Consider the following 12,054-nt stretch of genomic DNA (forward strand, 5'->3'; position numbering starts at 1 on the left):
AGTAACCACAAATTCATTCTCTAAATCTGTGAATCTGTTTCTGTTTCGTAAATAAGTTCATTTGTATCATTTTTTTTTAAAGATTCTTCATATAAGTGGTATCATATATTTGTCTACCAGGTTATGTTTTGTCTTCTCAGCTTCTCTTGTATGACTTGCAGAGCACGAGGGCAGAGTAGACACTTAAGTCTGTGTTAAATGAGAACACATTCCCCCCCCAACCCCCCGCATCATCCCAGATTAACACAAAGGCTCCCATCCTGTATTCAGGACCTCCATGCCCCTGATGAAGACAGTTAATGAATGGCAGATGAAGTGATGAAGTGATGAAGTGAGTTAATGAATGGCAGAACCATTATCCGAAGACCAGCAGCATCACACCCACTGAAGAGAGTCCCTTCAGCAAATCTGGGAGCAAGGTCCTCAGCCCACTTCCACAGCAGTGACCATGGTGCTTATCAGGACTCCCTGATCTCAGGAAAAATTCTTTGTAAATGCTCCAGGCAGTTCCCATGCTCTTGGAATTTGAGAACGCTAAGGAAAGTGTGAATCTGTGGGAGATGGGAAGCGGTTCACAGCCTGCCAGGTAGCTGTTATCAGGAGACTCCAGGTTCAAAGCGTCCGGACTTAGACCTGCACTAAACCTTTTGGCTGAGATCGCAGACGGTAAAGCGTCTGTCTATGATGTGGGAGATACGGGTTTGATCCCTGGGTTGGGAAGATTCCTTGGAGAGGGAAATGGCAATCCACTCCGGTACTATTGCCTGGAAAATCCCATGGATGGAGGAGCCTGGTAGGCTACAGTCCATGGGGTCGCAAAGAGTCGGACACTACTGACTGACTTCATGTTCACGTTCAAACAATAAAGGGGCTCATTGGTCAAACAACTGGAAAGTGCTCAGGGCTGTGGACTGAGAGGGCCCCCTGTTGATTCAGGGGACCAACAAGACCCTGCTGGACTTTGGTTTCTCCTTGTCATCCAGCCTCATCGCGAGGCCAGATCTCCTTCCCCACCCAGACCCATCTGCATCCCCATCAACTTCCAAACCCTCCAGCTGGGAAGGGGAGGCAGCGGTAGGAGAAAAAATACTTACTTACTTACCTAGTTCATTCTAGAGGCTCTTTTAGAAGAGCAAGTATGCTTATTTCCCAGAAAAGCTTTTTCCTTTTATCATGTTGCCCTTTCTTAAACTATGGCCCGGGATGGCAATACACTGGTTCATTTCAGCCTAAACCACATGCCTCCCCCAACACATGTGCAAACACACACACACACACACCCCCCAGAGAAAGAGAGAATGAGCTTCTTCCAAAGATTGGCTGAATGGGAGAAGTGAGGATGCCAGAAAAAAAACCAGGAAAGCTAGCAAGAGGAGAGGGACATTCCAGTGGTGGGCACAATGCCCACTACTATTCTTGTGTGAACCTGGGGCTTCTCAAAACCCACTTCGTTCTCCGGAACCTAGCCTAAATGTCACCTCCTCTGGGAAACCTTCCTATCCCTCTCAGTCAGAATCCCCACTCTGTGTACCCACATATCATCTGCCCTCATCCACCCATCCGTTCATCCATCCATCCACCCACTTACTATGTTCCTGGGGTGCTGGGGGCTAAGTGCTCAGTGTGACCTAGAGATTTCTACCCCAATGATGTTTTCAGTCTGGGCAAGGAGAGAAGAGTTAATCAAACGATTGCACTAATTAATGTCAAGTTTTTCTACTAAGTACAATGAAAAAAATACGAGTGGGGGAGAATGAGCATGTATCTGGGGACCTGACCTGCTGAGGATGGGGGCTGGGGAGGGGGTTAAGGGAAGGTTTTCCTGAGAAAGTGAGGAGGGACTTCTTCTCTAGTTTTCACCACACGGGCCATCCTACCCTCTGCCTCAGCTGTCTCCCTTTCTAGAAAGGCCAGCCTCCGCACCCACGAATTGTGGTCCAGGGCCTGATTTAAAGCTTGTGCAAAAAATGTGCATTGAATTTAACTGCCAGTGAGTGGTTAGAAGCGCTGGGAAGGAAGGTAGCTGGGTTCCAAAGATCTTCGCTGTTATGGTAACAGTGGGCAGAGGGTCCTCCTGGATGCTTTGGAACGTCTCAGGCTTGCAGGGAGGACACCGTGGAGGCAGAGGGGGGATCTGCATTTCTTCCAGGGTCAGGAGAAGAACCTGGCTTTGCGTTCCAAGCACCAGGGTGCAGGACAGCAGGGGGCTGTCTCAGAATGGACGTTGTAGGGACCCACTCCTCTGAGCCAAGAGAGACCCAGTCGTGGCCCTAGGTCACCTGAGGTACCCTCTGAGCTTTCTGAAGCTCCTTCCTCTGGGACGTGGGACTGTAAGTCACTTTTCCTGAACAGACTCTGAATTCGGTGGTGGCAGTGTGGAGGGAGGCACGGCACTGACGAGGTGGTTCCCAGGAGCGGTGGTTCTCTGGAACTGTCTCCAACGGCAGGAGTGGGGTGGGGGCAGAAGAAGTCAGGAGACGCGTCGAGGCCGCAGCCGGCCGCCTGCCCAGGTGGCAGAGGGGCCGAGACTGGACCGCAGCCAGAGCCCCGCGGTGTCCGGCGCCCCTCCCCGCCGCTCCAGCCCTCCCACTTCCTCTGAAGGAGCCGCGGCTGTCAGGGAACCGGGCGCCGCGCGCAGTGCTCGGGGCGCCGCGCAGAGGAGGCTGCCGCTCCGGCTAGCCGCCCCCCGCCGCCGCTCCGCACCGGGCCCCGCCGCCGCGCCGCGCGGGCCATGGACCTGCCCAGGGGCCTCCTGGTGGCCTGGACCCTCAGCCTGTGGCCAGGTACGTCCCCCTCTTAACCCCAGCCCTGGCCTCCGGCAGCCCCTCCCTGACCCACCGAGGCCTGGGGGCCGGCGGCCAGGAGCCCGTCGCGGTGCGCTCCCAGGGTCCGAGCTCCGCGGCTTTGGGGGACGTGGGTTCCCCGGGAAGCGGCTGCAGTCAAGCGGCTCGCCAAGTTCTACCCCGGAGGGAGGCGCGCCGAGGCGGCCTGGACCCGGGACTTTGGTGTGTTTGGGAAGAGTTGAAGAGGCTCGAGTTGAAAAGCGCCGAGGGCCGGTGGCCTCCGGGCACCCTGCTTTTCTCCAAGGGCCCCACCGAGCTTCCCGCACCGCCACGGGGGCACTCGGGGTCGCGCGAGCGCCGAGGCTCACCGAGGCAGCATCGCTAAGAGCCGGGAGCTGGGTGCGGCGGTCCGGGGGTAGGAGGGTGCCGGGGGAGCCCGGGGCTGAAAACCGCCCAGAGTCCCTCGGGCCCGGACGGAGCGAAGCCTTGGGGCGGTCGGAGCCCAGGCTGTGGCCAGCCGTCGAGGGCCGAGCCAAAGGCGGCGGGGCGCCGCTCGACAGGCCAGGGCCCCCCGAAAACGTTACCTGACCTCGAAGTAGGGACGGGCCATCGTCCGCCAACCCGCGCTCAGAATTGTGCGCTCATTCAATAAAGCTGGGGACGCCGCGGTCGCCGAGACGCGCGCCGCAGCCTAATGCGCTCCAGGTGTCCGGGCGCGGCAGGGACCCCGGGCCGGCGGGACGAGCGGCCCGGAGCGAGAGGCCACCCTGGGCTCTCCGCACCGGGGCATCCGGCCGGGAAGTCCCCACACCTGACATCCTGGTGCGACCCGCCACTCCAGGGTGGCAGACAGAGGCGCTGATCTACGAATCCGGAAAACTTGCAGGACTCTTCCTTGGCGTGGCCCCGGGCTCTGGCAGGGACCAGCGCCTCGGGGACTGGCCGCTGGGCCTAGCCTCCTCTTCTGCGTTGGCTCCAGATCCGGGATGGGCCAGCAGTGGGAGTTAGCTGCGATGGCAGGGGGAGAGGCGCCCTCAAAGAGCACAGGTGGAGCGCCCCCAGCCCAAGGAACTTCATCCCAGTCCCGGGATACCACTGGAAACCCGTACACCCTGTTGCCCTCTGTAGTGGAGATTCTGTAGTCGAAAGGGCCGCTGCTGGTGGGGTGCAGTGTTCAGATCCTAGAGTCAGAGCTGAAAACAAACATAGATGCTTTAAGCTGGGGAGGAGGGAGAGCTGGGGACAGTAGGGGAAGAGCTGGAACGAGGCGAGCATATGTCTAGAAACCAGCTGACGGAAGCAGAGGTGAAGCTCTCTCTAGGTCATTTAGGCAAGAGGGGAACTCCAGGAACTGTCTTCAAGTCAAGAGCAGATCCAATCACAGGAAAAGGGAATGCACTCCTGTGTGATCCCAGATGTGTAGGCCCATCAGAACTTGAGCTGAAGTAGATGCTTCATGGGGCTGTTCAGGTGCTGCAGTGGTGAAGAAGCCACCTGCAGTGCAGGAGATGGAGGAAAGGCGGTTTCAATCCCTGGGTTGGGAAGATCCCCTGAAGTATGAAATGGTAACCTACACCTGTATTTTTGGGTGGAGAATCCCGTGGACAGAGGAGCCTGGTGGGCTACAGTCCATGGGGTTCCAAAGAGTTGGACATGATTGAGCAGTTGAGCCCACACACAGCTGCTTTATAGGCTAGAGTCTTAAGGAAACTAGAGGCAAAGGCTTTGAAATCAGTCTTGGCTTCCCATCTGGCTCTGTTGCCCGCCTTAGGCAGGTTATACAGTCTCTCCAACAGATTTCCTCCTCTGTGAATGGAGATAGAAATTCTGAGTGGTTGGCATGATTAAGTGAAAAGTTGTTAATACAGGACTTGGTCAACAGTAGGGTTGAATCAATGGTTGATAATGATAATAGTTAAGTAAGGATGAAGGAGGGGGGCGGGTAAGGGAGTAGGGTGAAGGACAGGGACAGGATTTGTGACTCAGAACTCCCTTTATATGGAGAAAACCACTCCTGAGTTATGTCTGGTCGGTCTGGGTTCTTGAAATATGGGATTCATTAAATGCATCAATCAATGTTGGAGCGACATCTGCTTGCAAGGAGCTGGGGGTGGGGCCCAAGCATGCATGCAGTCTGGGCCCTGCCTGTAGCTGAGAACAAGGTGAGAGCAGGGAAAGCTAAATAGACGCACTGGGGTGTGAGTGGCACGGAGGAGCTAAGGGCTACAGTTCAAACAGGGGAAGTTCAGTTCTGCTTGAATAAGCAAGGGAGGCTTCCTGGAGGAGGAGATAGCATTTGCACGGGGCCTTGAAGGAATGTGTAGAGTGTGGATAGACCTTCAAGTGGGACTGTTTGTACATTAAAGTGTCATTTCCTGGAACTATGGTAGTTAAAGAAACAAAAGGTGAGTATTTGAAAACCACCAAGATGATTCTGATTCGTGGGGACTCTGAAGATTAGAAGGGTCACAGAGATCACTGGGCCCATACTCCCAGCTCCAGAACAGGACTGATGTTGATCTCCCATCTGTGCATCACATGGATTCAATGTGAGCTTGCCTACTGGTGATGGCACAGTGTAGCTGGGCAGGAAACTTGTCAAAGGCCAAGTTGGGGTGGGGGGTAGGGGGATGGCAATCCTCACTGAAGCCATTATGAGTTCAGAGCCTTGATCTTTCCAGAGCTTCTGCTGCAGGCTGGGCAGGGTGATGACGTGGGCAAAACTATCAAGAAAGCCAGAAAAAAAGTAGACGAGTCCAAAGATGTCTACAGCTGGCATTCTGAGAGAGCAGATCCACTGAGCAGAACTTCCCTATCATGACCCATCTGATGATTATGAAAGAGAATATACGAATGAATAATTTTGCTGTACAAGAAATTAGACACAACATTGTAAATCCACTACACCTTGACAACATTTTAAAAAATAAAATAAAAATTAATTCCTCCCAGTTTGGAAGCAGAAAAAAATTTAAAAACCTTAGCCATTATGAGCACTTGTTACCTGACAGATGATACACGTGGAGACCAGACACAGTGTGGGGCTGAAGGTCCTGGCTCTTCACTGCCTGGGACGGGTCTGACCTCTGATAACTGGGATTCTGTTTGAAGATATATAATGTATATTAAGTTATTGAAAAGTTCCAGGCACACATTGAGCAGCTAGGAGTTTGTCTTTCTTCTCCAGCATCATCATCATCATTGCTCAAGGTACTAGCCATTGAATAAGGGATCTGAGGATGCAGAGATGCAACTTTCAAACTCAAATCCATAAGGCAAGTCTAGAGGAAGTGCTAGGATACTGGAAACTCAGCGGAAACATACATCCAGGGCCCTAAGTAAACCTAAACTTCCCTAACCCCTTTCCGCAAAGGCCTGGCCCAAAGTCTTGATCATAATGGAAACTTGGGAGAGAGGGGTTGCCATTGAGGCTGTTTTCAAGTCAATGTGATCCTGGCAGGAGGCTTTTGTGTTGTTGGAGAGAAGAACCATCCCACACAGATGACCCTTGTGGGTGGGGGTCTTATTCAGCAGAAAAATCTTGTATGGAAAATGCACAGTGCTGGGCACCACGGATGTGCAAAGACTGAAACGATCCAAGCCCTTGGGCAGAGGGAAAGGAGATAAGGTTTGTCCCTTTGCCTCTCCAATGCCCACCCTACTGGGAGCTTGTCAGCCAAGCCTCTCAGCTACCATCAGCCGAGGAGCTTCAGCACCCTTCCACAGGCAGACCCTGGGGTCCCTAAGGAGATGAAAGTAGAATACAACCGTCTTCTTATTCGCCCTGTAGTGCTTCCCCCACAGATGGGAAGCCTGTCTCCTCACCATCCTCATTGTTCCTAGCCCACCCACACAGGGCAATGGGCCCCTGAGGAACTCAGACAGCAACTCACCTTTGTTTTGCCGTCTGTGACCCTCTTTTTCTCCCTCCTGTAGTGATCACTTCCTCCAGCAACAGGGAACTTCCCTTCCGTCCTCTCCATTCACTGCTTAGGTCAGAAATATGCTCTGGGCTGGGCTGGCCTAGCTCTTGATATAAAGAAGGGACTTTTGAAAATTCCAAAAGTCCTCTTTGCTCTTCTTAATGCCTGACTCTGGAGATCACTGTCTCACTCTAGCTTCCAGACCCTCCATATAGTGTTCTATCACAGCTACAAAGAGAAAGGATCCATCAGAGTCATCCCCAGGCAGTGACAGCCCTTGGCTGACTCAGGAAGGGTCAGCTGTGAAGCAAGCTTGAAACGTGCAGCAACCCATCTCCAAAACGGTGTCTCTGCTGCCCTCATATCTTAATCACGCTGCCCGGCCACCACCAAACTGTGGGCTACCATCAGGAGTTCACAGCCATTTGAAACTTCTTTCCCTGAAATAATTGTGAGCTCCAAAGTCACCCACATGCCCTCAGTGTGAAGTGCTTGCTCTGCGGAGCTGTGGTCTAGGCGGGACTGTCCGCACCCTGCCAGGTGAAAGTCCAAAATGTTACCTGTGAGGGGAGAAGGGGAGGAGACTGCAGCTGGTCACCTTGTAAACCAAAAATAAATAAGCTCCCTGCAAAATTTCATGAAATGTCTTCATAGTGTGTACTTACAGCCTTCACAAGAAGAATAAAATCCCACCTGGAGGAAAAAGCCAGTGTGGTCAAACATGCCCCCCCCCGCCCCCTACCTCTGCCCCTCATTTCCTTTGTCACCTGCGCTGAGCAGGAGTGATGATTAGCATATGTGTGACCTGGGAACCCAACGGAGTTCAAATCCCTTCTGCTTGGGTGACCCTGGATAAGCCCCTCTGAGACTCAATCCTCGCGTGTAAAATGGGTAGAATAACAACTTCACAGGCTGATGTGTCCTTTAGGTGATCTACGGGTCATTCGTATCCAGCGTTTGGTGCAGCACCTGGCACCCAGTACTGCCTCAGCAAACAGTAGCAGTTCGTGGATCACCCTTCCCATCATTCGCTTGATCGATACCAGGCACTGCGTCAAACACTTTCTCACATCTCAGCTAGATCTCGCTGTGGCCACAACCACCAGGCTACACATGAGACGTTAAATAGCTCGTCTGGAGTCATGCTGATTGATTGAGTAAGAGGTGGTGTTCAGTGTTTGCCTTTAATCCATGCATAATTTCTCTTCCCTGGCAGCTTAGATGGTAAAGAATCCGCCTGCAAGGCAGGAGACCTGGGTTCAGTCCCTGGGTTGGGAAGATCCCCTGGAGAAGGAAATGGCCACCTACTCCAGTATTCTTGCCTGAAAAAATTCCATGGGCTGAGGAACCTGGTGAGCTACAGTCCATGGGGTTGCAAAGAGTTGGACACGACTGAGCTACTAACTAACTAACTAATGTCTCTTTAGGATGTGGGCCTAAAGAAAGATGAATAAGATGCTCTTCCTGGAAGATGCTGTCCTCAGGGAAAGTGAGGTTCTGTATACAGTGGCCACCCTCACGGGGCACTGGCCCAGGGAGGCCGCTCCCTCCTTCAGACTCAGCTAGACAGGGATTTCTCAGTCAGGATGTTGGCTTGGTGAGAAGTGATCCTCATGCCGTGTCTTGTAATATGAGAGCTTCTCTCCCTCACTTGCCTTCCTACTCAGGGCCAAGGAGGGCTCCCCCATCTGCCCCCAAAACCCAATACTCTGGGCCACTCTGACTCTCTCTCCAGCCCATCCTCAGGGTCCAGGCTGGGCACTCCTCTTCTCCCTTCCCCGCCTCTGCTTCCCCTAATCAAAACCTGCTCTGAGTTCCCGGCCCAATGAGTTAATTCATGCTGAACAGCACTAATGAATGGTGACAACTTCATGGATCCTACCCAAAGGGATTTGCATTTTAACTGGTTTGTGTTTGAGCCAAAGGAACAAGGGGCTACTGATGGAATTTCAGGTACCAGGATCTGAAATAGGTGAGACCAAATAGTTGAGGCGAGGGACCTTCCTGGCACAGTCCAACGCCTTAGCTCACTTCTCAGCCTCTGGTCAGATGCCTCCTACCTAGACCCTTGTGTATAATGGGAGCCCTCATCCTGTAATGCAGGAGAAGCCAGTCTGTGGTTTGGTAATGCTGCTCTAAAGCAGGCAGAGGTTTTTCCACGTGGCATGTGGGGCGAGTTAGGCAAGTTGCTATAGCAATGTGCTCTAGGATTCCAAACAGGATGACACAGAGAGAAGGGGCTCCTGCCTCCGCAGCTGGGGTTGACAGCTTTCTTGCCCAAGCCGCATCACCCAGCTGGGTCAGGCTACCAGGAATCCTGACCCTGCAGATTTCCAGAAGTCAATTCTTTGCAGACTGGGCCTCAGGAAGGCCATGGAAAAATCATGAAATGAGCAAGTGGATGTAACTTCCAACATTCTGCAAAGAGCACTCCCGTATATTTTTTCTATCAGTCAGAATAGACTAGCTGAGGTCAGAGGTATGTCCATTAGATAGAGAGGGGAGAGAGAGGCTTTTCAAAGTTAAGTGATTTTCTGGGACTTCGCTGGTGGTCCAGTGGCTAAGACTCCACGCTCCCAAATGCAACCTGGCCTGGGTTCGATCCCTGGTCCAGAAACTAGATCCCGTATGTCTCAGCTAAGAGTTCACACACCACACCTGAGTTCACACACAGCAACTAAAGATCCTGCATGCCGCAAGTAAGACCCAGTGCTGATAAATAAATAAATATTTTCTTTAAATTAAGTGATATCCCCAAGATCACATAGAAACTCCAAGGGAGATCTTCTGGTCAAAGATGAGATTAGGAACCTAATTTGCAACACTCATCAGAAAAACTTAAGGAGAAAGCATTGCTTCAGCCAAAGGAATGAAGTTCTAATAGTAGCTTTTCTACATCTGTGGCAGGCAGGTAGGACAAGATCCCTCATATCATTCTCCATAAACTGCTGAGGGTGTCTCCAGTCTCCATCATTCGCCCTGTCTTGCCCATCCCCAAGCCCTCAGACTGCTGCTTTCTCCTGCTGCCAGGAAGAAGACCACAAAACTATGTCTATCTCCTCTCCATCCACTGGAACTGCTCTTTTCCTGGATCCCTTAGCCCCTTATATTCAGCGGTTGCTGGCAATCATTAAGTCCCATAAATAGTGTGTAGACAGAGCTCTTCTCTGAGTTTATTCCCAACCACTCACCACATACACATGACCAGCTACATAATCTGTGGGGCCTAGTGCAAAATGAAAATACAGGGCTCCTTATTTAAAGACTATTAAGAATTTTAAGATGGCCACAGCAGAGCATCAGACCAAGGGGGCCCCTTCTGAGTGTGGAGCCTGAGCCACTTCTCACAGAGTTCTCTCCTCTCAGGCTTGTGATTTGGCAAGGAAGGCACAGGATCCCCTCTTGACACATGAGGAAACTGAGTGGTTGGTCCATTTGGCCAGTATGTACTGAGCACCCACGAAACCCCAGGCATCTCCAGGTTCTGGAAATTCCAAATCAGATAAGGCCCAGCCTTCGCCTCAGGGACACAGTGAGGGCAGAAAGGTGCAGATCACACACAGGCTGCTGGTGCAAAGTGCTGGTGTCCGTAGATGCAGAGGATCCCTGGAGCAGCTCTGTAGGCACATAGCCAGGACCGTGGGATGATTTTTGAGCCAGGGAATTCAGAAGATGCTTCTGTTTCCAGTTACTAACCCAAGACCACTTTGAGAGCCTTTCTGGGGGACCTTCAAGCATCTGATGCTGGGCTCTGGAGCAGCCCCTTGGTGAACACGAGAAACCAAACCTCGAAATACTGGCCTTTCCACATGCGTGCATGCCAAGTCGCTTCAGTTGTGTCTGACGCTATGGACCTAGCCCGCCAGGCTCCTCTGTCCATGGGATTCTCCAGGCAAGAATACTGGAGTGGGCTGCCATGCCCTCCTCCAGGGGATGTCCCAGCCCAGGGCTCAAACCCATGTCTCTTATGTCTCCTGCATTGGCAGGTGGGTCCTTTACTACAGGTGCCACCTAGCCTTCCCGCCAGCCAATACTGCTGCACCAGTACTGCTGTGGTCCTGCTGGGCTCACACTTGTAAATAAGGAGTTACTTCTTGGGTTTTTTTACCTGCCCACTTCAGACCCCACTCTTGGTCTGCAGACAATCAGCAAATCCCATGGTTCTCATTCCTGGGTGAAGAAGGGAATGATGGTGTAAAACAAAACCTTTGCCTGGGCCCCACCAGACCACACCATCGATCTCTATGGTAGAGCCCAGCGTTGGCATTTTTTAAAGCTCCACAGGAGTTCTAATGGGCAGCTGAGCCTGAGAACCACCAGTGTCATCTAAACCCAATTCCCCGTCAAGCAGAAGAGAAAACACTGCCCAGGGAAGGGCAATGACTTGCTCAGGGTCACATGACAATCCATGATGCAGCCTAGATGTAACCAGATCTGTCTCCCAGTTTTCCAGCCCACCTCCCCCACCTGCAGTTTCACAGAATTCATGGCCAAGCTGGGCTGGAGACACAGCGTGGAAGCAGAGTGTGGGGGGCTGATGCACGACGTGGAATTTGGGCTGGGGGTTGGCAGTTGGAGGGGTATTCATTAGTGACCCTGTCTGTGTCCCGCACAGGGCCATAAGCTACTGATCACTGGGTGGTCCCACGTGGGCCAAAGAAAAGCCCAAGAGGGGCCACAGGGTCACCAAGTTGGCCAAGGATCCTGGTCAGAACTGCTTCCGTGCAGATGGACCGGCACGGCAGGGGGTGTCCAGCAGAGGGTTGGACAAAGCCCATTAGGGTCACCTCGCCCCTGTGATTCTGGGCCCCACCGAAACTATTCTGAGCATTCAGGTAAAGGAAGCACCTGACTCAGGACTGGAACTGGCGAAGAGAAGCCCAAGCTGGGTGGGGAAGGGATGCTCCATCAGGAAAAAGTGAGGAGGCTTTCCCAGAGGGCAGAGGAGGAAGCCCCTGGGACCAGCCTGAGGCCCCAGCACAAACTCAGGTGTCATCTTCCCTCCTGCCCTCATCCACCCAGACCTTCCCCAATAGCAGATGAAGTGAAGCTAAAACACAAAATGAGTGTGTAGTCACTTCCTCTGCTTAAGGCCCTCAACGGCTCCCTGTTGCTTTTACACTGAGTCTAGCCTCTTTAACAGAACTCACCAGACCCTGAGTTGCCTGTACTCAGGACTCCTCGCTCAGAGCACCATGTGGCACCTCCACTAAACTGAGCTTCTGAGTTTCTCAAACACACCAGCTGTCTCTGTCCTTCATCATATTGTCCCCTATATCTGATCTGATCCCCTCTTTCTCTTGTCTCCCACTTAGTCTTCAGGTCTTCCTCCTGAACACCGCACCTGA

At 52.6% G+C, this 12,054-nt stretch overlaps 1 protein-coding gene across 2 annotated transcripts in view; it reads left to right on the forward strand.

Moving 5' to 3' along the window:
• ITGA11 (integrin subunit alpha 11) overlaps positions 2,140–12,054 on the forward strand; it is a 136,150-nt gene continuing 126,235 nt past the window's right edge. For both annotated transcript variants that reach the window (XM_018053595.1, XM_018053596.1), the window contains exon 1: positions 2,140–2,783. In XM_018053595.1, the coding sequence (XP_017909084.1) occupies positions 2,732–2,783 (52 nt within the window). In that variant the 5' untranslated portion in view covers positions 2,140–2,731. The remainder of the gene's footprint in view (positions 2,784–12,054) is intronic.

This window comes from Capra hircus, chromosome 10, assembly GCF_001704415.2.
Source record: "Capra hircus breed San Clemente chromosome 10, ASM170441v1, whole genome shotgun sequence".
NCBI classification, from domain to species: Eukaryota; Metazoa; Chordata; class Mammalia; order Artiodactyla; family Bovidae; genus Capra; species Capra hircus.